Raw genomic sequence first — 27,813 nt, 5'->3', positions numbered from 1 at the left:
AATAGGGAAAGGTGTCATGGGACCAGGCCACCTAGACTTCCGTCCATGCCCTATCCGTAGCCGGTCCCGCACCTTACAATCCCTTATTTTCTCATACTATTATTTCCATGATCTCATGGAACTCCATCGTTTGAGCAAAAACCCTAGTTTTTCAATATTTTCTTAAATATTGCTCAAACCATGAAAAACCCAAAAAGTAAAATTGTCACATGACCGACTAGGCTACTCACGTCAAGTATTAAAATACTATTATTTTAATATTTTCAAAATATTGGTCGCACGATCAAAGTTCTACTTGCTCATTCGAGCAAAATCAAGAATTTCAGTTAAGATCAAACTCTTCTGAAAATCCAAAATATTGCTCAAACGCGCACCAGAAAATACCAAAACTCTCAGGACTGAGACACAGACACTTTGATGACATGGGCATGCTACCTTGACCGACCAAGGCCGGCCCTAAGTCTTGCAATGATCCGGTCCCACACATCATCATAATTTTGACCTAATTTGCTATCAATTGTTCGTATTGGGTCCAACTCCAAACTCTCTCCAACCAACTTGGGATTTGCTCAATCGACTGTCATATGGTCCCACGACCACCAAGGGCCGGTCCCATGACTCCTTGGTCGGTCCTTCATCTCTCCATATAACTAGGTTTTACTACCTAACGCTCACACGAACACTATTTTAATAAATGATTAAACCAGCATTTGATCATTCTTTCACCAACTGGTCAACAAAGGACTTTAGTGCATGCTCACTCGAGCATTCAGGCGCTACATGGTCGACCATCATCCCATGTATCCGGTCACTCCTTCATTCTGACCTATTTTCAGTAAATCATCGATTGATCAGCAATTGTTCAAAATTAGGGTTTCGAACAAATGCTCTAAAAATCATAATTCTGAGCGGGTTCAAACACTAATAATTTTATGTTGATCCAGCCATCAACATCTGTGTTAAAAATATAATATTCGGCCAGGCTACCAATATTTTAATTAATATTTTATTGGGTCACGTTACCAATAATTCATCGAATGAGCAATACTTGCTCAGTTGCTCGAATATTGATCCAACTATCAATATTCAGTAATTTATTGAATGAGAAATACTTGCTCAGTTGCTCGAATATTGATCCAACTATCAATATTCAGCAATTTATCGAATGAGCAATACTTTCTCAAATGCTCGAATATTTATCTAACTATCAATATTCACTAATTTTCCGTCGAATATTGATTCAACAGTTCATCGAATGAGCAATATTTGCTCAGACTATCAATATTCGTTACGTTGATTCAACTATCAACATCATTCATTCGAGAACTATACGTCCCAGCAGACATGTTCAATTCATGAATCCTAGAGCATTCAGCAATCATGCTCGACTGAAAAATACTTAGACCCATCGTCTAATCAAGTCAACGCCTGACTAATCAAATACACGTCTGCTTTACAGACTCCACGTTCGCGAGACATCAATCACGTCACATGGGCGATATTAATTATAGTTTTGGTCTGGCGGCCTACAATACCTGTGTTCATCCACAATGAGAAATGTGAGTAAGTCGTGCAAGCAGTTGAGGGAGTTAGCAGATTAGTGGGTGGACAATCAACCAAGTATCTGAACGACCTGGAACTGGTGAAACCACGATTTCCCACTTTCCCACTCTTTCACTCGAGCAACCGTCACACTTACTGTAGATCAACGTGTCTACTATGCTGGAAATATAAATAAGTTTCTGAATCCACGATTGAAGGACAGACAATTTTTCGAGCAATCACTCTCAAGAATTCCATCAATCGACCAGAACTTATTCGAACTTAACAGTTCACAGAAAACTTGCAGAAAACTTAAACACATTCACAATCCTTGATCATCATTGATCTCACAAACTTCTCAACTTCCCTCCTACAGATCAACCCTCTTCCCTCTTTGTGACGGAATTGACTCTGGAACGGCCATTGTCTGGTTTAGGCCGAAGTCCTACATATTGATCTCTCGAACTAAAAGCACTCCCATGCAGTGCATCTATTTGAGGTTGGACGTTTTCTCGGTTGAGGAGCCTCCGTCCAGCAAATCATTTTTCCCTATCTATAGATTGGCGACCACAGTGGGAGATTAATCTCTCGGTTGCAATCTCAAATTTTCACAAAGATGGTTGGTCTTAGGATTAATTCGGCTACTCTAAACTCCTGTCAGAATCTTTCAAATGGTAATGTCCCTCCCTCAAACACTCCATCTGACGGCATAGTTGATGGAGAAGTCATAACGTTGATCGAGTTGGCGTGGATACAAGCAATCCACACTAGGAACATGGACTTGATGAAAGAGACAATACATAACATACTTGATTTTCTCATGAGGTTGACATCGGATTTGAACGACGCCTCTGCTCCATAAATTCCGACACTAAGGACCAACCCCTCAACTGATGATCCTCCTCATGTCGACAGTTTCACTACTTATGAGAAGCCGGTGGATCAAGAAGTTACACATATGATTGAAAACTTATGTGAACTCTTGCACTTCTCCAATGATCAGCATACAAACACGTTTGCTACACTCAACCAAATATCATCTGATGCGCCAGTAATTCCATCATCTCTAGCAGTTGAGGAAGTATCCATGATTTCTGAACATTCTATAAACAATATTACCTTCATTGAAGAAGATCGAATGGCAGAAGAAGGACATAACCGGGCCCTGTACGTGACTGCTTCCAGCAAAGACTCTGAATTCAGGAGAGCACTTATCGATACGGGCGCTTCTACGAACCTTGTCACTATGAAGACTCTTAAGGAAGCCAAGGTCCCATAAAGCAAAATCATTCATCATCCTATGTTGATGACGGGTTTCGAAGGGAGCCATAGTCATACATAAGGGTATGTCTATGTGGATCTGAAAGTGGGACCTATTCAATCCACGGTCCAATTTCACGTGATCGAGAAAGACCCTGATTATCACATGATAATCGGACGACCATGGCTCCATGATAATAAGGTTGTTCCCTCGACATACCATCAATGTACGATAGCTTTGCTCAGCAACAACATTATCCGCATCGCAGCTTCCGTGTCTCCCTACGCTCCGGTCTATGATGCTGAGTTCCTGGAACCACCAAAGAGCATCCCAGAAACTCCGAGCAAGATCTACAATACTCCACTCCTAGGATGGAAGTCCATAGAGAAAGTTACTGACAAGCCATCATATTCAGGTGCTAATCCGACCAAACCACCTGCTACACCGCTCAAGCGTCACCAGGATCAAGGTACGACTCATAAGAAATCCAACTTTATAACCAGTTATGATGCAGAAGGAAGGGTCATTTATCTCTGATGCAAATATTAAAAATTAGCAGGGGAGGTCGATGAAAATTCTCCCCATCGAATCATGTCAGAGCGAGTAATCGCCTGATGAAGAAATTCAAGATGCACCACGGCAGCTACAAGATGGCACAAATTCAAGATGAAACTATCAACATCGGAACAGAAGAGAACCTGAGACCAATCTTAATCAGTTCTGACCTTTCATTAGAGGAACGAGAAGGATTGATAGGCTTGTTGAAAGAGTATCAAGATATCTTTTCTTGGACGTATGAAGAAATTCCCGACCTAGATGACAAACTAGTCACTCATCATATGCACATTACCCCCGGCTCCAAACCTGTCAAGAAACCACCGAGGCATTTTAGGCACGACGTCGAGGAACAAATCAAAGTTGAGATCCAAAAACTACTGACAGCAGGATTCGTCAGACCCATTCAACATCCAACGTGGCTGGCGAACATTGTCCCGGTCAAAAAGAAAAATGGTCAAATCCGTTGTTGTGTTGACTTCAGGAACCTGAACAAATGTTTCCCGAAGGATGAATTACCCTTGCCCGACATCGATATGCTCGTTGATATAACCAGTGGCCACGACATGTTCTCATTCATGAATGGTTACAGTGGATACAACCAAATCAAGATGTACGAACATGATGCTAACAAGACTGCGTTCCGGACTCCCATTGGGAACTTTCACTACACGGTGATGCCTTTTGGATTGAAGAATGCAGGATCCACTTATCAACGAGCCATGACTACGATATTCCACGACATGATGCACAAGCAAGTGGAAGACTATGTTGATGATGTAGTGGTGAAATCGGAAACTCGAGCATCTCACCTGGAAGTTCTGAGACAAGTTTTCGAAAGATGCAGAGAATATAAGTTAAAGATGAATCTTCTGAAATGTTCTTTTGGTGTTTCTTACGTAAAGTTTCTAGGATTCCTAATTACTTCCGAAGGAATCAAGGTCGATCCATATAAGACAAAAGCTATTACTACCATGCCTCCTCCACGCACTGTGAAAGAGCTCCAGAGTTTTATGGGCAAGGTAACATTCTGAGTCTACATCAAATGACTGTCTCACACAAATCATGTAAGATGTTACCAGGTGATTGTCACATGATTATCTTTTGACTTTCGTCAAGAATATAAGATGAACTTGGATAAAGCGAAATATGTGTTGGTAAGCTTTAAATTCAGCTCGAAATATCAAATGTGTATAATCGAAGTGTATATAGCTAGATCTTTTCGTGTTTAGGTTGGATCGCACCAAACACAGATTGTTAGATCTTTTCGTGTTTGCCTGCTCTAATACCAATTGAAAAGACGGGGGTACCCAAATACACCACAATCATTTTTTTCAACTTATAAGTCCTCTACCGAAAGTGATCGTCTATGGACAGAGTCGAGACAATACAACTAATCGGTTCTCACTTTGTGTGATTGTCTATGGATACGAGATCGAGACAATATGACTACCAAACTGTGATACTTGATAATAGGTTCGTACTTGACCAAAATCTATAGGATCAGTATATCGAAGTTGACGTTTGTGTATTTTACTTTATTATAATATAAAACAATTATAATGCGGAAATCAAAGTAAAAGACAAAACAAGATTTTGTTAACGAGGAAAACTGCAAGTGCAGGAAAACCCCGGGACCTAGCGGTCCAGAATTTAATACTCTCAAAATTAATCCTCTATACAAAATCTACACCAACTTCGTATAGTTGAGACCAAGCAACTACCCCTAGTTCACTTAGTTTTCTCAGTATCCCTGCGCTTCCGACTTCGAAGGTCACGCACTGGTACAATTCCTTTGGATCGTATTCCAAACAGTCTAGGAAAAATAAGTTTGTTTGGTAACAACTCTATTGATTCTTTCTAAGATAAAGATATCTCAAGTCATATGCAAAGTCTCTTCCGTTTAATCTAATAAACTCCTTTGCCTGGTTAGGTCAATCTATCTAATAACTACCAAAGCAGTTAAGTTTAGATTCACATTCAATCAGTATATATCTCAACGAGAAGCTATAAAGCGATGCCGGTCTCACGCAAATAATCAATCGAATAAATACGATTCTAGTTGGATCCTAGCCGATCAAGGTTTGTGCACACACAAAGATATGAGAACTAATAAGAAATCTTCTTCGTCTTCAAATCTTCTTTAATCTTCAATAATAACCTGCACAACACCACTTGAATCTCTTGTGATCAATCACACACAGAACGGAGTCTGTTAACAATAAATTATCATAAGATGTCTCCCGTCGATACTTCGATCTAGTTTGAGTGAATCTTATATCAGAAAAGAAGATTCTCAAGAATAAATAAACTAGGTTCAATCAAAGTTTCAACAACCGTTAGTCAATCAAATCAATTGAAAACTAATAATTTAGTTTTCCACCAATAGTACTCGTAGAGCTTCTTGATCCCACTGAAGTCTTTAAACGAGCGGTCGTAAGAGATTTCACCTAATTAGGATACTTTCCTCTCCGAATAGATGGCTCCACCAGAAACAACAAGAAGTGAATTTTGCCTGGCTCTTAGGATGGTTTGCTAGAAATGCAAACTTAGGTATTTATAGTCCAAGGATGTTTGGACATCAAGGAATTTCCAAAACCGAAAATATTCTCAAGATTTGCAATGAATGGCAAAATTCGTTTTGCCTAATTCCAATAAATGCTTGTCCAAAATTTCCGAAATCTCTCAATAGAAAATCTCCAATCAGTAAATGCACATTACTAAATTTTATTCTCTAGAGACATGCATTTAATTGCTGGTAACTAAAACATATAAAACCAAAAACCTTAATTAAAATATTCTCAATTTATTTCGGCACAAGATCTTCTTGAGTAATAAGGAATATCTTTAAACAATAAATTATAAGATCATTGTACGTGTTCAAAGTATGTTGACATTTTTTCATTGTAAATCCTTATTCATATTTACATGGATTTACATTCTTGGAATCGGTTATACCACACTTCCAAACAAGTTTAGAATTGGTTCCCCTGTATTCCAAGATAACTATGTGATTGATCAAATATCAAATCACATAATGGGTTCAATCGGTTCTACCAATCACTGGGATCGGTTATACCTTAATATGAAAATACTTGTGGTCGGTCACACAAGTTACTAGGACCGGTTACATCAGTTACCAAGATTGGTTCCATATTTCCATGGTATTGCTTGTGATCGGTCACACCAATTACCAGGACCGATTACCAATTACAAGGATCGATTACACAACACTCTGTAATCGGTCACACCAATTACTAGGATCGGTCACACCAATTACAAATATTGATCATACCATCTCATGGTGATTACTTAGGATCGGTTACACCAATTAATAAAAACCAGTCATACCAAATCATAAGTCAGGCATTGTGATTAGTTATACCAAGATACATAACATAGTTACAATCGGTTCTACCATCTCACACATATTGGTCATCCAAAGATTTGCAATGAATAGCTGAACCAAGGTAACATGCTGGACAACATAGAATCACAGGTATATAAATGTCGAACGCCAGTAAAGATGGGGTTTTAAGCAACACGGACATGTGAAAACAACAGATTTGTTCTTACACTTATTTTCAATTGTTCTTACATTTGTTTTCAATATGGTTAGGTTTCAAGTGTTGTGGGGCATGTTCAATCTGGAAATACTGCTCTCCAGGAAGCAAAAAAGCTTCAAAGAAATTCTCGAAAATGGATGTTTAATCATGGTTATCATAATTGTGGCTGTGATCAAGCCATGGAACGCCAAAAAGGGTGCTTATATTATATTCTTATCTCATAGGTGTGTAAAAAGATGTTATATAGCACATTCCAGGTTTATATAGTGATTTCTTCGTATTTTTCTGCATGCTCAGTTGTGTTTCTTAACACTGACACAGAAAACAAATATGATAACAATTCCTTTCACTCTTATGATTGTAAATTTGTAAGACATTTATCTTTACTTTGCTTCTTCTACGTCAACCTTCTGAGGCACGCATGTTACATTTAAGGCCAACCATGCCAGTGACAGCACAAACGCTCTGTTGAGCTAATTCAAAATCAGAAAAGTTAAGACTAATAGGCTGGTTTCTATAAATAAATATTTCAAAAAAATAGGTTGGTTTCTAATTGGGAAAGTCAAATGTTACTTTAATTTTTTGGGACCACTTTTCTCTTAACTTCTTTTGATGGCAAGTGTCATGGGGACCATTTCACTTCACTTCTTTTATTGAAGAGTGTCATGAGGACCACTTTCAATGATTAGTTCTCTTAATTTTCCTAAATTTTTCTAAAAACAAAACCAGTCTATCAAAAAGGAACGGAGGGAGTAAGAAGATAGAGTTTAGAGGTAACAGAATTTAAGGCTTGTGCAAGATGGAGAACTGAACAATTGTGTGTAAATTGTGTAAACTAAGAAACTGAAAACTCCAAAAGAAAAAAAGAAATAAAAAACGGGGAGAAGCTAGAAAAGTTGCTAGTAGATGAACTATATAAGAAGAGTAGTATCAGAAACAGCGTAACATTAAGTTCTAAGCAGTTGTATTTGCTGGTTTGGTTTCAAGTCCAAAACCCAAGGGAAAAAGCGGGTCGTAATGTTCGTCCCTGTAGTTCATAGGGAGCTGATCCACTGACTTAAACCAAGTTCTTGAAAGCTTTCCAGTAAATCCGTAGTCCCCATATAAGACATCAGTCACACCCTGACCTTCACTTCCTGGGAGCCATGCAGCTACAAGAGCATCAACATCTGATAGATAAGGTTCAATCACAAGAGGTCGTCCGGAGATGAGAACAACAACACATTTGATAGAGCTACAAACGTTCTTCATTGTGCTCAAGCCAGGTTCAGGAATTGTTAAGTTGAGGTTGTCCCCCATTGTCTCTGCATATGGTTGCTCGCCAATAACAACAATAGCATACGAGAAGTCGTTAGACTTGACAAAATCAGCTTCAGGGTTTGCTTTGTAGATGATTTCAATGTCTGGGCCAACGGTAGACGCTATTGCATTGAGGATAGTAGTTCCTGCTCATTTGGTACAAGAGAACGTTAATGAATTCACTGCTGAAGTAAAAGTAGTTATGTACCAGCAGTGATGTTGGTAGATAACCAAGTTAAGCGTATATAATGAATTCACTGCTGAAGTAAAAGTAGTTATCTACCAGCAGTGATGTTGTTTCCTTCTTTTCCTTGCCATTCTATTGTCCAACCACCGCACTGTAAGCCCAAGTTGTTAGCGTGGCTACCGGCAACAAGGATTTTAGGTGCATCTTTGGGGAGAGGCAACAAGGGCTCATTGTCAGATTTCCCATTTTTCAATAGCACAAGTGATTTCCTTGCAGCTTCTCTAGCCAAATCTCTGTGTTTCTGTTGTGTATAATATGGTTACTAAACTGCACAATTAACCATATCCATACCCGAAAACAGAAATGCATAACCAAACTAACCTGGCTTCCAAGATAGTCAACGAAGCTGTAATCAGCCATAGGGCTCTCAAAGAGACCCATGATGAATTTTACCCTCAGAATTCTCTTCACAGCATCGTCAATCCTGCTCATGGGGATTACGTTCTTCTCAACCAGGTAGGTTAAATCATTGATAAAATCAGTGTGGTTCATTGGAATCATGATCTGCAGAAATACCCAAACCATTGAATATGTCAAAGTAACTTATTGTAGTTATAACATTGAACTTTCAGTTTATGTCAAAATGGCCATCATACCATGTCAATGCCGGCATTAATCCCAGCCTGGATGGAGTAAGTATAGTTGGTGCCTGCTGGTGAAGTAATCCTGTCAATACCTTGCCAATCCGAAATGACGAATCCCTGACACATAATTCGAGCAATAAAGAAAGAAACAACAAACAGTCAGTCATGCCTTAATTTTGCCTAGCGCGAATTAGTTAATACTGGTCTAGTTCAAAGAGGGTTTCTACCCTGAAATTAAGAGTGTCTTTGAGGAAGTTAGTAACAAGGTCACGGTTAGCATGCATCTTTTCGCCGTTCCAGCTTGAGTACGAAACCATGATGGTTGATACACCCTTGATGATTGAATTGTAATAACCAGGCATATGAATACTGAGTAATCCATGCCAGTCGGTCACCGTGTTGTTCTCATTTATACCCTTTGTTGTGCCACCATCACCCACGAAATGCTTTGCACAGGCAGCAACCTTATTGCTAGAACACACCAAACAAAATAATAAAATTACATGATCTTCTTGCAATAGAAATATGAGTGTGAAATCTTACTTTCCACCAACATAAGGAACTCCTTTTCGAGAATCCGCAGGAACATCCCCTTGTAAACCAAGAATAATCTCAGTCATCTCCTGAACAATCTTAGGATTTTCGCTGTAACTCTCATAACATCTACCCCATCTCGGATCTCTACAAACCTACAAAAATATTAAAAGAAAAAATAAAATAAAAATCACAAACCTCAAAAAAGTAGGCATTCTGTATGAGCAAAAGAAACAAGTATTTTTAAAGTGAATTACCGCGATACATGGGGCAAAAGCATATTGAATTCCTGTAGCTCTAACTTCAAGAGCTGTTGCAGAACCAATTCTCTTTACGAGTTCAGGGTCCCTGCAACGTGCAGCAAGTTTAAAAATAATCTAGTTTTATACTTATATGCAAACCGAAGCAGAAAAAAACTTACCTAGCACATCCTAACCCAACATTATGGGGAAAGATGGTAGCTTTATAAACATTGTTATTGCCATGAACAGCATCAATCCCATAGATCATCGGGATTCCAAGGCGACTAGAAAGAGAACCATTCTGAAAATTATTCACCATATCAATCCATTCTTCAGCGGTAGCTTCGGCACGCGGCACACTGCCTCCACCACTCAGTAAACTCCCTGTCAACGCAAACTTTATGTTAATCCTGTTACAGAGTTTCAAGCCAGAGGCGAAAAAGAGTATAAATAAAGATTTAAAAGTCTTATTTACCAATAGAGTAATCTCTCATAATCTCAAAGGATGCAGCCTTTCGATCAAGCTGTGCCATCTGACCAATCTTTTCCAAGAGTGTCATTCTAGACATAAGGTCTTTAATCCTCTTATTCAGTAGCTGGATCGGGTCTTTGTATCTCATGTATTCACTAGATTCAACCATGGTTGAACATAAACATAACAGCAGAAATCCCATTAAAGGGATCAAATATTTTCCCATTGTTTGCTGTTGTTCTGCTTGTTAGCTAGCAATATAATCCCTGTTAGAAAGAGGAAGACAGAAATATTAAACAAACTTTGATATCGTCATCAACATCATCAAAGATATAAATTTCATGGTATATCAACTAAAAACTTAGTTGCAGGATTAAAGCATCGAAAACAAAAAGAAAAGAGAACCTACTATTAGAAGAATTATGGAGATAAGATGAGTGTGAGTTATTTTTATAGGTGTAACAAGTGGAGAATTTATTTTTAAGTGGATTATGGTTGGATTGAGATTAAGTCATTTACCAGAATCCAAATATATTTTCTTCTAAACTCGAGAGTCTGTGACCGTTAATAGTTCTACGTTATTTGAACCGACTGATCCTGGCCATTCACCAAGCAATTTCATTTCACTGAAACTCTATTTGGATTGAACCAGATAATAAATTGATAAAATTTGAGATAGACATATATTTTAGGAAAAAGGATAATAATAAATCAAGATCAATGACACGTAAAAGTCTAACACATTTGATATTAATTGGGCTTATGGTTTGGTAAGATCTTTGGGGTTTGTCACAGGCACAACACGAGCAATCAAGAAAGGATTATAACTGGCTGGCGCACTACAACTGCAACTGACTTTAGTATATCATAGGTCTATGTAGTGGGATGTGTTGAATCCTACACCTACCTTGTAGCTAGTAGCTTAGCTTAGTATTTAATGGAAAAAGTATGGTTGGTCATGGTATCTCACAGCTCAAATGAACCGTGCAAGAGCTGCACAAGAGCCTTTTATAATGATGATAATAAAGATAATAAAGGCGGTTAATCCTTTGATAATCATATCATAATGGAGAAAATTTCTGCAGTGATATGCGCATGAATGATTAAGTTTCTAGAATGATGCGTATATGAACTGATTAGGCTTCCCAAGGTATCTGCTTGGTAGATGTGGAGGGCTTCTTCACATTCTTGAGTGCTACCCACACTGCACTGTTACACTTAAAGCCACTTCCGAAAGCAATCTGCCAGACACGGTCGTTTTGACAAACTCTTCCCTTGGACTCGATGTAAGCCAACTCGTACCAAATTGAACTGGATGAGGTATTACCAAATCTTTGAAGAGTCATCCGAGACGCCTCAACATGAACCGGCAACAACTGTAAACTCTTCTCCAGTTCATCAATAACCCCTCTTCCCCCAGCATGTATACAGAAATGATCAAAGGCAAGTTTGAAATTCGGGATGTAAGTCTTGATTTCTGATTTCCTGAACAACTTTTTAACGACCATCGTTACGAAAAATCGAAGTTGTTCTTTGATTGGGAGGACGAGAGGACCCAACGTGGTTATATTGATTTTAAGTGCCTCTCCAGCTATGCTCGTAACATCTTTGGATAGTGAAACACCCAAGACCCCGGTTTTATCCTGCTCTTGGTAAACGCAAGTAAATGATTTGTCATCTAGCCCACGGTGGGTTCTCACGAGGTGAGCCAATTTATACATAGCTCGCTGTCTAACTTGAGGTTTGTTCGAAAGAAGAATCACTGCGCCACCAACACGGAATAAACAGTTAGCTATCATCATAGATTTGTTGTCACCGGAATACGAACTCTGGGTAACATTCTCAGTGCTCACAACAATCGCGTACGTGTTACGATGAACTTGAAGCAAATCCTTTGCAAGACCAACTGCAATCAGTCCAGAACTGCAACCCATTCCACTTAAGTTGAAGCTCTTAACATGACATCTCAATCCATACTTATGAATTATCATGGCCGAAAGGGAAGGAATAGGATTGAACAAACTACAGTTGACAACTAGAATACCGATATCTTGGAGGTTAATATTTGTGTTAGAAAACAAACTATCCAAGGCGCCGAACATGACCTGCTCCGCCTCTTCTCTAGCGGTGACCATCGAAGCTTCGGAAGGTATGCAGTGCAATGCTTCAGGAAGATAAGTCTCTTCTCCTAGCCCAGACCGCTCAAGAATCCTACGCTGAAATTCAAACGAAGATTCATTGAGATTACCAATAGCTCTAGCCAATTCAAGGTAGTGTTGAGATGGAACTTGAAGGTGAGAAGGTGGTTGATAACATGCATGGCTAACAAGGTAGACAGGCTGACGACGAGATGTTATTATTATGTAAAGGGTCGAACCTAAAACAATGAAGAGAGAACAAGTTAAAATATTCATCGGAAATTGAAGCCAAAGTATATCTACGTTCTCTGACTTAATTCTAGCAGCTTCAATGAGCACCGGTATGAGAAAAAGAATAAAGATCAAGTAATGGCAACCAAACTTGAGATCCATTTGTAAGAAATTTGTTAGTTTATCATTTCCTCTCATTGTTTAGTTTCTTTTGTTTTGTGTGCTTCTCTTTGTTCAAACAAAGCAAGACGCCAAGTCTTATAGTTTTGAGTTTCGAACCCTAAAAATGGTGTTACTGCATGCCTACTTGATGATAAGGCGGTTTTGTCAAGGCAGAATACCCGTGTATGATTACACTCCCCAACCGTACAGTTTAAATATGCATGGGAGAACGCGTTTTAAGAAAGCGATAAGTCGTGTTTTTGCCAAATTGGCAAATTGGTAATTGATATCTAGACTCCAATTAATAAGCGGCAGCATATATATCGTGGCCTTTACTATACATGTCTTGAGAATAATGCGAGAGAACGAGATGTTCGTTACCAAAAAGAAAAATCTAGCTAGTTGTATTTGTTGGTATGGTTTCGAGTCCAAAACCGAATGAGAAGAGTGGATCGTAGTGCTCATCGCCGTAGTTCATCGGGAGCTGATCAACATTCTTAAACCAAGTTCTTGAAAGCTTTCCGGTGCACCCATAATCTCCATATAAGGCATCAGTCACGCCTTGGCCTTCACTTCCTGGGAGCCATGCAGCCACAAGAGCATCAACATCTGATAGATAAGGTTCAATCACAAGAGGTCGTCCGGAGATAACAACAACAACACATTTGATAGAGCCGCAAACGTTCTTCATTGTGCTCAAGCTAGGTTCAGGAAATGTCAAGTTAAAATTGTCCCCGTATTTCTCTGCATAAGGTTGTTCCCCAACGACAACGATAGCATATGAGAAGTTATTAGACCTGACGAACTCAGGTTCAGGGTTTTCACTGTAAGCGATTTCGGTGCGTGGTTCGACAGCAGATGTTATGGCATCAAGGATAGTTGTTCCTGTTCATTCAGAACATGAGTTGTGTTTTTAAGTGACATAAGAAAGAAAAACTAGTTAAATTGTACGATTTGAATTCATGGTTAAACATAAAAATGTACCAGCAGTGATGTTATTTCCTTCTTTCCCTTGCCAGTCTATCGTCCAACCACCACATTGCAAACCCAAGTTGTTAGCGTGCCTACCGGCAACAAGGATTTTAGGTGCGTTCTTTGGTAGAGGCAATAATGGCTCATTGGCCGACTTTCCATTTTTCAATAGCACAAGTGATTTCCTTACCGCTTCTCTAGCCAAATCTCTGTGCGCCTGTCTTATAATATGTTAGCTAGGTACACTTATCCAACGTCCAAGCAAGAGATAAAGAACCCAAAGACTCCAACATAAAACCAAGCTAACCTGGCTTCCAAGATGGTTGACAAAGCTGAAGCCCGCAATGGGGTTCTCAAAAAGGCCCATGGTGAACTTGACCCTCAAAATTCTCCTTACAGCATCTTCAATCCTGCTCATGGGAATCAGGCTCTTTTTAACAAGGTAGGTTACATCATTGATAAATTCAGTGTGGTTTATAGGAACCATGACCTGCAAAACCGGAAACCAAAAGGAAGCATTCAAACTTGATTTGTTACATATAAGATTTATACTGCAGATTGAAGTTTTTTTCGCTGTGATCACTGTACCATGTCAATGCCTGCGTTAATCCCAGCTTCCACAGAATGAGTATAGTTAGCATGTTCTGGTGCAGTAAGCTTGTCGAGACCCATCCAATCCGAAATGACAAAACCCTGTACATAACTCATAGGACAACTTGTATGAGTCTAAGAAATGAGCTTCAGATATGTGCATTAGAGCTTAGTCAGGGGTTTTTACGTACCCGAAACCTAAGTGTGTCCTTGAGGAAGGTAGTGATAAGGTCACGGTTAGCATGCATCTTTTCGCCGTTCCAGCTTGAGTATGAAACCATGATAGTTGACACACCTTTGATGATAGAACTGTAATAACCAGGCATATGAATACTGAGTAGTCCATGCCAGTCGGTAACTGTGTTGTTCTCATTTATACCCTTTGTTGTGCCACCATCACCAACGAAATGTTTTGCGCAAGCTGCCACCTTATTACTGCAAGGTCATACCCAAAAATCAAGTCATTCTTTTCTATCATTTTTACACTATCAATCAAATTATTTGAGAGTGTTAAAATTCTTACTTTCCACCTACATAAGGAATTCCTTTTCTAGAACCAGGTGGAATATCTCCTTGTAAACCAGGAATTATCTCAGTCATTTCCTGAACAATCTTAGGATCTTCACTGTAACTCTCGTAACATCGACCCCATCTTGGATCTCTACATACCTATACCACATTATTAAAGAAAAATTAAACCTGAAACAAAGCTTCATTCAGAAAGGCCATTGCCTTGAAAATGCCCATATTACAAGCTGTTTTTACCGCGATGCATGGGGCGAAAACATAATTTATTCCAGTAGCTCTAACTTCAAGAGCTGTTGCAGAACCAATTCTCTTAACGAGTTCAGGGTCCCTGTACTATGCAGCAAGTTTGTTTTTTTTTGAAAAAAAAGAGAGTCAAATCTTACATTTTATTATATGAAAACCGAAGCAGAAAGAAACTTACCTAGCACAGCCTAACCCAACGTTATGGGGAAAGATTGTAGCTTTATATACATTGTTATGGCCGTGAACAGCATCAATCCCATAGATCATTGGGATTCCGAGACGACTGGATAGAGAACCATTCTGAAAATCATTTACCATATCAATCCATTCTTCCGGGGTTGCCTTAACGCCCTCAACAACGGAAGCAGTACTACCTTGACCACTTAACACACTCCCTGTCAACACAGATATAACTCGATATGTTCAGCTGATCTTAATTGATGATAGGAAAAAAAATGGATTAATATGCATTACCAATTGAGTAATCTCTCAACATCTGAGATGTTGCGAATCGTTTATCAATCTGTGTCATTTGACCAATCTTTTCTTCCAGTGTCATTCTTGACATCAGGTCTTTAATTCTACTATTCAGTGGCTGTTTGGGGTCTTTGTATTTCATGTATTCACTGGATTCAGCCATGGGTGAACACAGACATAGAAACAGATATCCCATCAAAAAGATCAAACATTTCTCCATTATTGCTGTACTTGTATGAGAGTAAGAGATAATCAAACAAACAATTTTTAAGTTCTGTAGAGTGTAAGATAATTGTTGGAGCACAATAATCGGGATCTGAAGTGATCAAGGATTGGTGATCAAGGTGAGATCCTAAACTAGCTGAAGATGAGTAAGCTAGTTTGTTGTCACTAGTTACTTAGAAATAGCCTAGATTTTTGAAGTCTTCCAAGATAAATGGCCAATAGAACAAGATAAGTAAGAATGATCCAACTACACAAGTGTCCGCATATTATTTCCCGCTATAATCTTAACTGCCTCTTTGACTTAGTTTTTTAAAGGTGAAATTCACTGTTAAACCTTATCATACATAAAACCAAATCCTGCTTTTAACTGCATAGCTGACATAGATACATGTTTATTGTCCAAAACAGGTTTCAGACTCCCACACCCGGCTCGCCTGATTTTGAACTCTTAAGGCTTCTATAAGGTGAATAATTTGTTGATGATCTCAGATATTTTCTACTTCTTAAGAGAGAAACTATTGATTTCATTTTGTATGAAAAACAGAGATTATGGACCGAGTACATTATGTATATTAAACAGAAGAAAAAATCCAGAGACAAGAACTGGAACAAGTCCGCTTAACGGCGAAGTATAAAACAAAAACCAAAAAATTACACATTTACAAAATTCCCATGAGGGTAAACAAAAGAATGAACCGGCCATCTTCTTTTCACTGAGATATGGAATAATCCCGTATACTCATGGCTACGCCTCCCTTCAGTTGCTTTAAGTCAAGTCTCTTGTATCATTACTTCGCTTTTTTGTGTAGGAAAGATATGGATCTTGAGCAATAGTCAGAACATCTGGCCTATCTGCTTGGTTATACGTCAAACATCGTCGAATTAGATCCTGTAATACATGAGAAGAAAGAACACACACATTAATGATATTGTATTGTCAACTACAAACCTAAGTTATACTAAGCAGTGAGATAAGGAGGGGATGGGAAAGCGCACCTTTGCCTCACTTGAGACAGTGGGCCGCGATGGAAATTCTACCTTGCGTGCCCTTATTATAGTATCCTCACGCAGAATTCGCTCTTGTGTTTGGTCATGCCCAAATGGCCTTTTGCCAAATAACATTTGGTAAAACAGAACACCAGCTGACCATACATCCACCTATTACACAATAACAGCATTAAGAAAGAGAATGCATGCTTATTTTATGAAACGGGGAAAATGGAGCTTAAACTCTTAAGTTCATTCCCGGTACATGTTTAACTAGATTAGCATATTTAGCGAAGCGGAACTTTTATATAGTTCACTGTTCACAGTGGCTGACTGTAGCTTTGTGGACATGAACCAATCTTGCTTTTGAATTCAAACTCACGGATGAGAGATTTTAGAGACGAGATGTCCAACAGCTCATCCAAAAACTTGTACTATGTTTTGAAATGCAAACTTCAAACACTAACCTTCGATGAAATAAGAGGAGTTCTGCTGAGCTCAAAGCATTCCGGAGGCAAGTACCTGTAAATGCAAAAGACATCGTGATTTAGTAATATCCAAGATATTCATTTACTGCCAGAGAAAATAGAACAGAATGCGAATAAGGTAATTCTTGACTTTTTATAGTCTAGGTAACTACTTGACGGACTCACCAATAAGTTCCAGCACCCTGAGACGTAAGTTCCATGCCTTGAGATCCAACATCATCCTCCACTATCTTGCTTAGACCAAAATCAGTAACTTTAGCCACACCAAGTTCATCGAAGAGAACATTTCCAGGCTTCAAATCATAATGGATGATCTTTTGAGGTCTCTTGTTCAAGTAAACAAGACCTTGAAATATCTGAACAACAACAATCTTCGCTTCCCTCTCTGGAAGTACAGGTGTTCCTTTAAGAACTGCGTCAAGATCTTTCCCTAAGCACAACATTTCACAAGAAAAAAAGGTAAGATCCTATTAATGTTCTCCTAAAAAAATTAGTTTGAGAGGACTCGATGCATTTTGTAGTACATTGACTAACAAACAGTAAGGTTCTCCTAACATTAAGATCCTATTAATGTTCTCCTAAAAAGGTAAGATCCTACTACATTGACTAACAAACAGTATACGCAGATATATAAAAGGTTTATAAATTACCACTGCAATATTCCAAAACCGTGCAAAATGTGTTGTGGTCGATTTCAAAGATGTCCCACAGCCGAACAATATGATGATGCACCAATGTCTTATGAATGTTATATTCTCGAATAGCATGGCGAATATAACTCTGCTTCTTCTCTTCACTCCACTGTGCATTTAAACCATGAAGTTTACATGCCACGTATCTGTACTCCACCAAGTCAAATGCCTGCTTGAAAGTGCCAACTTCAAATCACTGCAAAAAAGTATATCCTCACAAATGCCTATATATAGGCTTGACAATGATCTAAGCAATCTGCTTTTCAAATTGTGAACCTTGGTAACATTTCTCAGAAGATGAAATCACCAAAAGAAAAGATTCTTTTTATTCTTAACCTTAGAAACAAATTCAGGAGATGCAATCAATAAAACTAGCAGAAGAAATTGGACATTTTTGTTTGTCTAGCGAAGCAGACAATAAGTATATACACTTGTGGAATGAGAAAGGGAGTAATACCTTGTAAACCTCACTGAAACCACCCTTTCCGAGAAGGTTCAATAGGGCATATCGGTGATTCAGAATTTGAAAATTGTTAAAACGAGATCCATCTTCATCACGAATACGCTTCATTTCACGTATCAGTCTACCCTTCTCTAGTTCACAGCGATCTCTCTCCCGCAAAGAAACTTCTTCTTCCTAAAGCATATTCACAAGATGACCGTCAAAAAGTTTGTGGTGTTTACTTAATGATGTATATACATGGGAAGATAAGAAGAAACTTACACGTTTGATGCTGGCCAGACGAGTTTTACAAATTTCATCCTGGACGAGAAATTCCTCTTCTGGCATTCCTGTTTCGGCATCATTTCCATCGCCCTTGTCTTCAGAACAATAGAACCAATTAGAAAACTTCCATCAACCAGTACAAGATCAGAATGCTAAAACCCCAGAAATGAGAAAAACCAGATGTAAGTAAACACTTTAAAAAACTGATAGGCTCTTGACAAAAAGAATGAAGTGACCATCGGGTTCTGTTACACCTTCAGGCTCCAGTTAAAATCCAAAACTATGCATATCCCACACTGACATCGGCAACATATTGGTTCAACAAAAAGTGAAACGAATATTGACTATGTATAAGATAAGACAAAATACCAGACTGGCGTTTCTTCAATGACTTTCTGTGCCGCTCAATAGACTCCTTCATTTCCAATAAATGTTTCTGGAAGGAAAAAATATAAGAACATGGAAATACATCAGCCTCAGGAAGGATCTTTTGGATAATTTAAAGGTGAATAATAGGTTTAATTTCAAATAAACAAACAACATAGAAATGTGAAGCTAATAACAATATCATATCTGGAAATATGAAGCTGAAAGAACATACAAGATGAGTATTAAGGTCTTTCAGTGCCTGTCCATCCTCCCATGTTTCTGATATGATAGTGCCAGCTCTATAGTGTACAAGATGCCATAAACCAACAAAAATCAACCGGGTTAATGCATGACTAAGTTCTCCAAGGAAATTCAATTTTTAAAGTTAGATTCTTAAGATAAACAGGAAAATAGTGCATGCCTGCAGGTGCCCTAATTAAAAAAAGCATCAATCATACCTCAACACACCCACATTGCCAAATCTCAACGAATCCTGGCGTACTTTCATCCTTGCTTCTTGTCTCTCTGCTTTCGAGACAGATATTAGGAGCTCAGATACAACTTTTATTCTCTGGATCAGTCAAGAAGGGAAAAGGCCGAACAGGAGTCAGGGACATTTGCTGGGTTACTAACCAAATAATCTTACTACAGTATTGAAATGTTTCTACACGACTTCAGTGAGATTTTTTCTGCATGTATCTAGTCACAGTTTTAAAGCTCAAAATAGGAGACAGATTACTAACGCAAAGAACATCGAAACAACGTAAAACAGTACCTTTGGTTTTGTTTGCTGCTCTTGATCTTTAATGTCTTTCAATTCCTGAGTATATCAGAACAAACACAGATATAAGGCTGGTTTGATGTAATTTGATGAAAAACTATTTTATAAGCAAGCAACAAGAACTAGCCAATTACTTTTTTTAATTGTGAGGACTCCTGCTGTCCGTCTGATCTTTCTTGACGCATTTTACGCAGTTCCTCTTTCAGAAGTGCAACTTCAGCCCGCAGGGACACATTTTCCTCCTAATTCATGACAGATTGGATATGATCATGATAAACTGTGTATATATGACTTTGAAACCCTCCAAATGATTATACAGGTAAAACCGAATACATAAAGTTGTATCACTGGCCTGATCACGACCTTCATTGTGGGACTAAACAGAAAATGAATTATTGTCACAACACATACCTCTATGAAAGCTTTCTCATCCTTACCATGCACTTCTTTAGGTCGACTCTCCTTAAAAAGGAGCAAATAAAACACATTAGCTTGGAGCAGCCATCCCCAAATAATAGGAGCTAAAAGACTTGCCATTATGTATCTAAATTTGATCATTTCAAATATGGTGCTTATTCTTGCTGTCGTTCACCCTAAGCTTGTTTTTTTTACAATTCTTCAGTGTTTCAAGAGTGCAACCAAGCTAAGCTTTCGCGTAAGCACATATAGGTATATTAGTGGGTGTCAATACAACAAATTTGTCCAGGCTCAGGCTCAGACCTTGCAAGATGTAAAGCAGATGAAGTGGCTACCTAAGTGAATACCCATTAATTATTCATGTGATGTTTGAAATGCTTTGCTTGCAATCTACCTATCACCACATCGAGCAGTAAAACAAAATCGTTACAGTTGCATTACTAAGTAGAAAGTGACAAATGCCAACTGCAGAGCATAGTAAGGGATTCAAGTGAACTACCTCAGACCGATTATTTCATTCCTACCTAAACTTACTGTTTACAGTGGAAGTGAAATTTTATCTTTTATCTTACAAGGAAATTACCCTGTGGTACGTAAGTCTAGGTTGAAGAATGACTCTTTGCGCCAAACTGCACCAAGATGCAGGGTCCTAAAGAAACTTTTACAGTTTAATTCCCAAGAAAAACAGCTTAGCAGCACTCATCATTTTCTATAGCGAATTAAAGATGACATACCAGTAGACAAGAGCCCTCCAAGTGCTCACTAAAGATACTGAAATTTGTCACTAAGTTGCAAGTGGACTAAGCAACTAACACTTGTGTCAGCCTTTTTGCAGCATAAGCCATTGTAAAGTGTTCCCTTATTAATGTAAAGAGGACTTATTTAACAAACTAAGCACTAACAAGTAGTATTTGAGAAAACAAAACCATACTGAGACAGTGTAGTAAAAATTTAACTATCCACATCAAGATGTCTGGTAATATCTGCCTATGGCATACCTTATGCAATGCGTTCTCAGGTTGACCATTTGATGGTGGAGAAGTGGAAGGAGAAGCTTGTGGACGGACTTGATCATTAGCTTTTGAACCACGACCTCTGCCTGTACTAGAACGTCCCCTGCCACGACCTTGTCTTTTTCTTACTGTATCTTCAGAACCAAATTTTGCATCCCCTGTATCAACCGTTTTAATTCTTTCTTCAGCAGGTACCTGTTTTTCCTTTAGAATTAATATGAATTAGCTTCCCAAACAAAGGGATATAGATAGAATAGACATGAGAAAAGAATACTTAAAACACATAGCATGCCACAAGTAGGATAGACATTCAGTTGAAAACATGGCACAGAAATGCCATGGTAAGCAAACATATGCATACAAGCAAAAATTACATGTCAGCTATCCCGTTTTCCAAGATAAAACCTACCTAAAGAAGAATATGGATACCCTAGTAACGTATATAAGAACGAGCAAGGCAGGTGGGCATGCCATCAAAACCAAATGCCGAATACAATCTTTCTACAAATAAACTAAATAAAAATAGAGACGGGTGTGTCATGATTATAACCAATTAAATTAGCACATTAATTACAAATTTGCTAGTAACAGAAGAAAGGTTTGAAACATGATATGGTCTTTATCAACATACCATAGTTGTAATTAATAGTAACTACTGTTTCATATGAATAAAAAAATAAGTGAAATCACATTCCCTGCAAAAATAACCCCCAGCTAATCTTTCACATGTATACCAGGTCCACTGAGATGATCCAGGGAATGAGATTGATTTAATCATCAGGAAGATCATGTGGGGAAAAAAAAAGAAATAAAGCAAACCGCTACACTCCACAATTCTAAGAGCATCCAAAATGGCCAGTTAAAAATACGCTTTTAATTTTCTTTTCCTATTATTACATTTCCCCGTGATCTGGGTAAAAATGCAAAATTTCCCCAAGCGCGAAAGACCTAGGTCAAATCGAACCAGGTTTTAATGATATCTATAGATCCACATTAGACAAAACTGCGCCTGGACCAGCAAAATTTGAAGTTTTGCTTAACGAAGAAGCACATAATAAATGTTCGTCCTATCTTTAGGTTCATTTCTTTCAGCTTTTCTTTTTTAGTATATAGTCTTAATTTGTGACATGGTTTACTTTGTGTCTTTCAATGACAAAAACTACAAGTGGCAGACGACCGTTATGGGTAGTTTATAAACTTAATCATGAATTGGCTAACCTGCCAGTCGAGATTTTACTATGGAATCACATAACTCACCCAAATTCGGATGAAGTTAGATGTACTAAAACAAGGTGATATCTATATGACAACAGATACCAACTCGATAAAAACCGAAAGGACATAATGAAGACAGCAACATACATACTAACTTCAAAATTGTATTGCTCAGCACTAATCACTTCCAGCAAAATAATGAACGAACAAAGTGCAAAGTTACAATTAAGACGATTCATCACATCAAATTACCTGAGATTGTTGGAAACTAATCGACTGAGCATCCTCTTGAAGCTTCAATCGCTTCTGAGGATTTGGTTGTATAAGAAACTGTGCTGCAGTCTGACATCAGGATACAGATATATCAACTTTAGAATTCGGTTCCCAAATATATATGTCCAATGCAGATAATAAAAAACATGAGAAACCGATTAATACCGCTGATAATTAACGATGATTACATCAATAAGACCTCTTCATACGACTTTCACAGTTAATGAAAAAACAAGATATTAACAACCGAAAGACGTTGATATGTTCCGAACTGGTATATCGGATGGTACAGCAACAAACCAACACCTACCAAAACAGTTCCTATACCACTTGTCATTGATAACTTTGGTAGTGTCGAAAACAGATGAAACAAATAGCTGCATGTGTTTCTGTAGCAATGTGGTAGCTCCTAAACCTATGACAGCTCATACTAAAACATAAAATCAAGATTTTGAGAACTACAATTTAAACCTATGAGTCAAATCAATGGGCAAGCAACTGAGTTATCCAAAGGTGAAAAAACAAACAAAGATAACAAAGCTAAGCATGGAAATGACAGTCTATATACAGTTTCAGCAAATATAAAATAAAATGTACTAACATCCTCTTCTGAATCGCTTGAATATGATTGCTCAGGCATAGCTAGTTCTTCAGCAGCTCCAAATTTATTAACAGAAGACCAAGATGCTTGTACAGGGGTTGCCCCTTTTCCCGCCATCCGAGCTTCGAGTTTAGCAAGCTTCGTAGGCAAAGATGGGTCTGATTGATTCGAAGAGTTTGAAGAGAATTGCAGAAACAAATCATCCGACATGGTGAAAATCCAAAAGAGTAAACCAGAACTCCAGAAAAACCCTAATTCAAATCATCTAAAAAGCTCCAGTAGACTAAAAACAACTAATATAAACTAAAAAAACCCATAATGTGCAATTTTAGGGTTGACACGGAAGATAGTTGACAAAGTAATTGTCGCCCCCAGACACTTAGAGAAAATTCAGCCTATTGAAGAAAACCAGTGAGTTTTGCAATTTGGGTTTACAAATGCAAAAACGAAAAAGGTTTTTTTAGAGAGAATCTAAGTAGAGTGAAAGTTTGGGGGAGAATCTGTAGATTCTGAAGAGGAAATAGCGATGAATATTGCAGAACAGAAGGGGAAAATGAAACCTTTGTTACGTCTATGGTTTTGGTGGGCTTAAAAAAAGAGGCATGGAATTGCAAACAAGGTAAGTTTGTAGGTTGTTTGTGATCTGGAGATTATTTAGAGGTGCGAATGGAGTAAGTTGGTGTGGGTGCGTTTTTGATGCCCTAAATCTGAATTCTTGTGTGTGCGATTTGCAAATTGTTTGGGTTTTGACTCTTTGCCTTTTTTGGTGGTGTTAAATGTGGGGGGTGGGGATGTAGTTGGTGTGTGCCGTAAGTTTTTTAACTTAAAAATCATAGGATGATGATGGGATCATTGATTCATTGGGATGGGCAAGGGTGCAGCTCTACTATTGCCTTCATTGTTGCTTGAATGGGTCTGTTTTATGGACCTACGTACATATGGTGTTGGAGCATGGCGAGTGTGTCAGAGTATTTGATAAATTTCCCTTATTTATTTTGAAGGTTATTATTGGGGCGTCACATTTTATTAGAGGGGCGTCATTTAATAGGAGAAAAGCAGGTCACTCATAAGTAATACAAAAAGCCCCTTATCTAAAATAATTTTGTAATGACTAAACAATCCTTATTTAGTTAATTTTAATTTAATTTAATTAGATAAAATTTAAATTAATGAATTTTGTTGTATACTTGGTGAATTCTGGGACAAAGTTTTTGTGGGAAGAAAAACTGGCCGTCAAATAAACTTCTACGGTTGGAAATAATCCAAACCTGGACGTAAAATCACTTCTACGGTTGGAATTAAAAGAAAACTAGACATAAAATCAGATTCTACGGTTGGAATTAAAAAGAACCTGGACGTAAAATGAGCTTCTACGGTTGGAACTAATTCAAACCTAGACGTAAAACTACATGCAAATAAAATTCTACGGTTGGAATTAATCCAAACCTGGACGTAAAATCACTTATATGGTTGGAAATAATTCAAACCTGGGGGTAAAATCACTTCTACGGTTGGAATTAAAAGAAAACTGGACGTAAAATCGGATTCTACGGTTGGAATTAAACCTGGACGTAAAATGAGCTTTTACGGTTGGAACTAATCCAAACCTGGACGTAAAACTACATGCGAATAAAATTCTACGGTTGGAATTAATCCAAACCTGGACGTAAAATCACTTCTACGATTTTTAAGTTTTTATTTTAGTTAAAGGGTAATCTAGATATTTTGTATATGTGTTAGGTATCCCATAACCATTTTTTTGGACATTAAGAATTCAAATGAAACCCCTCTATTAAAGTGTGACACCCCAATAATAACCTTCTTTATTTTTCCTCTGGAGCACGAAAAAGGGCTATTAATACAAGAGAGTATTTGATATCGAATATAGATGGATCAGAAAGCCAAAAAAATTACAGTAAATGACATTAAATAATTTATAGATTCCAATACTTATTTTAATTGATAAGTATGCTTCCTTGGGAACAAAAAGTTAAATTATCTACTATCTTTCCCGAGGAACATCGGGCGAATATACTACACGTTGTTGACACATTGGAAAAATTCATAATAAGTGATGATTGTACTGCCACTAACAAAGCTTGTTAAGAAATGTGTATTTGATTCCGAAAGGAAACAATCTGGTTAGAGCTAGCATATATATATAAATCCTTTTTTATTTGGAGATGCTTACATATAAGTTATCCTTAAAGAATGGAGAATAGAAGCTATCTTAGAAATACATAGGTAGTAATTTACAAAATATCATATATGCTTTAATTTCATTTTTGCAGTTGTCAGAATGTTGCTCAGTTGAACCCAATGGCGTTGGTATGTCAAGTCGGTTGTCAAATTTAAATACTAAAACACATCCTTGATTTAGTCACTAAAATCAGTTTTGGATTACATTAGATTTTAGTAGTAGAGTATAGAATAAAAGCTATCCTTGAAGAATGGAGATTGAAGAATATACTAACACATGCTGGAGAACTTCATTGATGTTTAGTAACAAGCACTTGATTCTCTTACTTACTCTACCTATCTATCTATCAAAACAAGTGCTCACTCTATGTAATAATAATTCATATGACAGTAAATATACATTTATGTATATACTCGAGGATATTTGAGCCCACAACTTTTATGAGAATGACCTTTATCCCAAGAAATGTCCTCATATGGTAGTGAATGAGAATACGAATTCAACGAGCCGAGAGTCACTCTATTTCGCGTTATGACGAGAAGCTATGAGTGATTCGTTAAAGCAACACTTATTATGTTGTTAAGGCAATTCATGAATAAGGAAACAGTCCATGAAGTTTTGGCAACAGTTCATGAACTAAAACCGTAAATACGTGACTCAAGTATTTTTCATCAAAAAAAAAAGTCTATGAAATTCGCTTTATTTTAATTGATAAGTATGCCTTCCTTAGGAACAAAAAGTTAAACTATCTACTATATTTCTTTTAAAACATCGAGCGGGTATATTATAGGTTGTTTACACATTGGAAAAATTCATAATAAATGATGATTGTACCTTTTTTTTTCTTGAAGCATGAAATTTATTGGATTAAACTGAAATTACACGGGGTATGTTATCCCCATAGAGTCTGTTCTTACAAAAATACTTATAGAAGGTGGGGTTATTGATAAGCACGTAAATGTTATATTTTATTCTCATATTTATATTAGATAGGACTCGATATTTTGGCTAATAACATTATTTTGATGCTTTTGTATAAAGTACAAGGGAATTCGATCACTCGAAGGAGAAATGGATAAATTGGAGGTTAAAGTCTAATTATCAGCACTTAGTATCACTCACGGTAGAAAGTCTGGTGGACAAAGGATCGATTCAAGCACGTCACTTGCACTATGGGATAAAAATATGGGAGGACGTGTCCATTTGCATTTGCGGTCTACATATGACGAACACCTGTAGAGGAATATTCGAGTTGTCTAACAATTTCTTTAGGTTTCGCTTCCTAATGGGGACTGAGCTTTGAATAAACGCGAACGGAGATGAGCATGTTTGCTGGCTTGGTCATGTTCGAGTGGCTTGGTATGATTTTGAATGGTGGCATCGATTGTCTGAGAGAAGACGACGAGACAAGGAGTAGTGCTGGTGATTCTCGGCGCTGGAAGTCAGTTAGAAAGCTTTGGTTAGAATCGAGTTTGATGATGAAGGATCTGGCAGTGATGTTGCTCAATGGTGGAGGCTCGAGTGGTCACGAGAAGAAAGGAAGAAGAAACAGACGAGGTTCGTGATAGCTGAAACAATAGCCAGCAGTGGTGCTGGTTGTAAAGGTGTTGTTGGAGAAAAGCAAGGTCGTGATATGGACCGAGAAAGATGTCGGAAGGGACAGGTGATAGGAGGAGATGAACAGAGAAGATGATGAAGCTACTGCTGGTTGATAAAGTTAATAGCGATGGAAGTTGATGGTCTTGAGTCTGATTTGTGAAGCTACTGGGATCGGTGGATGAAGGCTTGAGAAGACAAACTGGCGTCGTGGTTGGTAGGAGGAATACAAAAGTTGGTGCAGTTGTCGGAATTAAGAAGGTCATGCTCGATACATTGCAGTTTCCGGAATTATTCTTGTTCTAAGCAGTCGAAGGGGAAGCTCGTTACACCGAGATGGAGTGGAATACCAATTCAGCTATGAGTTTGATGTGATGGATTCCAGGGTTTTGGTGGAATTCAAATGGTGACTGTCGTAATGGATTTCATCCATTGAGACGGAAGTTGTTGGTGTTGGCTCGAGGAATATATACAAGAGGAGATGGAGCAAGCTGAAGATAGCTGGTGATTGTTGGTGTGTACAATGAAGAGACAGTTGAAAATAAGAATAAAGTTGCAGCTGTTGAGTTCGAAAGTGAGCGTAGA

The 27,813-nt window shown here is 38.0% G+C and overlaps 4 protein-coding genes across 5 annotated transcripts; all 4 read right to left on the bottom strand.

The window, feature by feature from the left end:
* Positions 1 to 7,835: 7,835 nt before the first annotated feature.
* On the bottom strand, positions 7,836 to 10,542 carry LOC113322672 (beta-glucosidase BoGH3B-like). Its single transcript, XM_026570808.1, has 9 exons — positions 10,306 to 10,542; positions 10,010 to 10,214; positions 9,846 to 9,936; positions 9,598 to 9,743; positions 9,282 to 9,525; positions 9,067 to 9,171; positions 8,792 to 8,974; positions 8,507 to 8,711; positions 7,836 to 8,369 (listed from the first exon to the last, which is right to left on the bottom strand). Exons 1-9 carry the CDS (start codon positions 10,526 to 10,528, stop codon positions 7,879 to 7,881), a joined length of 1,893 nt encoding a protein of 630 aa, XP_026426593.1. The 5' UTR covers positions 10,529 to 10,542; the 3' UTR covers positions 7,836 to 7,878.
* Positions 10,543 to 11,438: 896 nt separating this feature from the next.
* On the bottom strand, positions 11,439 to 12,869 carry LOC113324492 (3-ketoacyl-CoA synthase 9-like). Its single transcript, XM_026572813.1, has one exon. The coding sequence runs from the start codon at positions 12,867 to 12,869 to the stop codon at positions 11,439 to 11,441; it is 1,431 nt and encodes a 476-aa protein (XP_026428598.1).
* A 194-nt stretch (positions 12,870 to 13,063) lies between these two features.
* Positions 13,064 to 16,133, bottom strand: LOC113321427 (beta-glucosidase BoGH3B-like). The gene is made up of 9 exons (XM_026569330.1): positions 15,642 to 16,133; positions 15,346 to 15,562; positions 15,162 to 15,252; positions 14,920 to 15,065; positions 14,588 to 14,831; positions 14,394 to 14,498; positions 14,113 to 14,295; positions 13,818 to 14,022; positions 13,064 to 13,718 (listed from the first exon to the last, which is right to left on the bottom strand). The coding sequence occupies exons 1-9, from the start codon at positions 15,862 to 15,864 to the stop codon at positions 13,228 to 13,230; spliced, it is 1,905 nt and encodes a 634-aa protein (XP_026425115.1). The 5' UTR covers positions 15,865 to 16,133; the 3' UTR covers positions 13,064 to 13,227.
* A 239-nt stretch (positions 16,134 to 16,372) lies between these two features.
* Positions 16,373 to 24,153, bottom strand: LOC113321426 (serine/threonine-protein kinase TOUSLED-like). 2 transcript variants are annotated; one of them, XM_026569328.1, is made up of 16 exons: positions 23,433 to 24,153; positions 22,811 to 22,900; positions 21,329 to 21,547; positions 20,325 to 20,375; positions 20,048 to 20,155; positions 19,908 to 19,952; positions 19,591 to 19,703; positions 19,365 to 19,431; positions 19,133 to 19,199; positions 18,761 to 18,858; positions 18,494 to 18,673; positions 17,995 to 18,205; positions 17,510 to 17,774; positions 17,324 to 17,378; positions 16,866 to 17,027; positions 16,373 to 16,758 (listed from the first exon to the last, which is right to left on the bottom strand). In XM_026569328.1, exons 1-16 carry the CDS (start codon positions 23,640 to 23,642, stop codon positions 16,636 to 16,638), a joined length of 2,064 nt encoding a protein of 687 aa, XP_026425113.1. In that variant the 5' UTR covers positions 23,643 to 24,153; the 3' UTR covers positions 16,373 to 16,635. The 2 variants fall into 2 exon arrangements, with proteins under 2 accessions (XP_026425113.1, XP_026425114.1); XM_026569329.1 differs by having other exon boundaries at positions 21,329 to 21,538.
* Between the last annotated feature and the right edge of the window lie 3,660 nt (positions 24,154 to 27,813).

Source organism: Papaver somniferum, chromosome 11 (assembly GCF_003573695.1).
Source record: "Papaver somniferum cultivar HN1 chromosome 11, ASM357369v1, whole genome shotgun sequence".
In the NCBI taxonomy this organism is placed as follows: domain Eukaryota; kingdom Viridiplantae; phylum Streptophyta; class Magnoliopsida; order Ranunculales; family Papaveraceae; genus Papaver; species Papaver somniferum.
The sequence above is the reverse complement of the archived record's forward strand: the minus strand, read 5'-3'. Positions and strand labels throughout refer to the sequence as shown.

What these genes read in the sequence shown, in the direction of transcription:
- LOC113322672 (XM_026570808.1), bottom strand. Translation starts at nt 10,528, where the DNA reads ATGGGAAAATATTTGATCCCTTTAATGGGATTTCTGCTGTTATGTTTA. An exon ending in GTTGGGTTAGGATGTGCTAG is followed by an intron (nt 9,937 to 10,009) that starts GTAAGTTTTTTT and finishes TGCACGTTGCAG; the next exon opens with GGACCCTGAACTCGTAAAGA. An exon ending in TTGACTATCTTGGAAGCCAG is followed by an intron (nt 8,712 to 8,791) that starts GTTAGTTTGGTT and finishes TATACACAACAG; the next exon opens with AAACACAGAGATTTGGCTAG.
- LOC113324492 (XM_026572813.1), bottom strand. Translation starts at nt 12,869, where the DNA reads ATGAGAGGAAATGATAAACTAACAAATTTCTTACAAATGGATCTCAAG.
- LOC113321427 (XM_026569330.1), bottom strand. Translation starts at nt 15,864, where the DNA reads ATGGAGAAATGTTTGATCTTTTTGATGGGATATCTGTTTCTATGTCTG. An exon ending in AGGACACACTTAGGTTTCGG is followed by an intron (nt 14,499 to 14,587) that starts GTACGTAAAAAC and finishes AGTTATGTACAG; the next exon opens with GGTTTTGTCATTTCGGATTG. An exon ending in TCAACCATCTTGGAAGCCAG is followed by an intron (nt 14,023 to 14,112) that starts GTTAGCTTGGTT and finishes ATTATAAGACAG; the next exon opens with GCGCACAGAGATTTGGCTAG.
- LOC113321426 (XM_026569328.1), bottom strand. Translation starts at nt 23,642, where the DNA reads ATGTCGGATGATTTGTTTCTGCAATTCTCTTCAAACTCTTCGAATCAA. An exon ending in GTCTGGCCAGCATCAAACGT is followed by an intron (nt 18,674 to 18,760) that starts GTAAGTTTCTTC and finishes AATATGCTTTAG; the next exon opens with GAAGAAGAAGTTTCTTTGCG. An exon ending in CTGTCTCAAGTGAGGCAAAG is followed by an intron (nt 16,759 to 16,865) that starts GTGCGCTTTCCC and finishes CATGTATTACAG; the next exon opens with GATCTAATTCGACGATGTTT.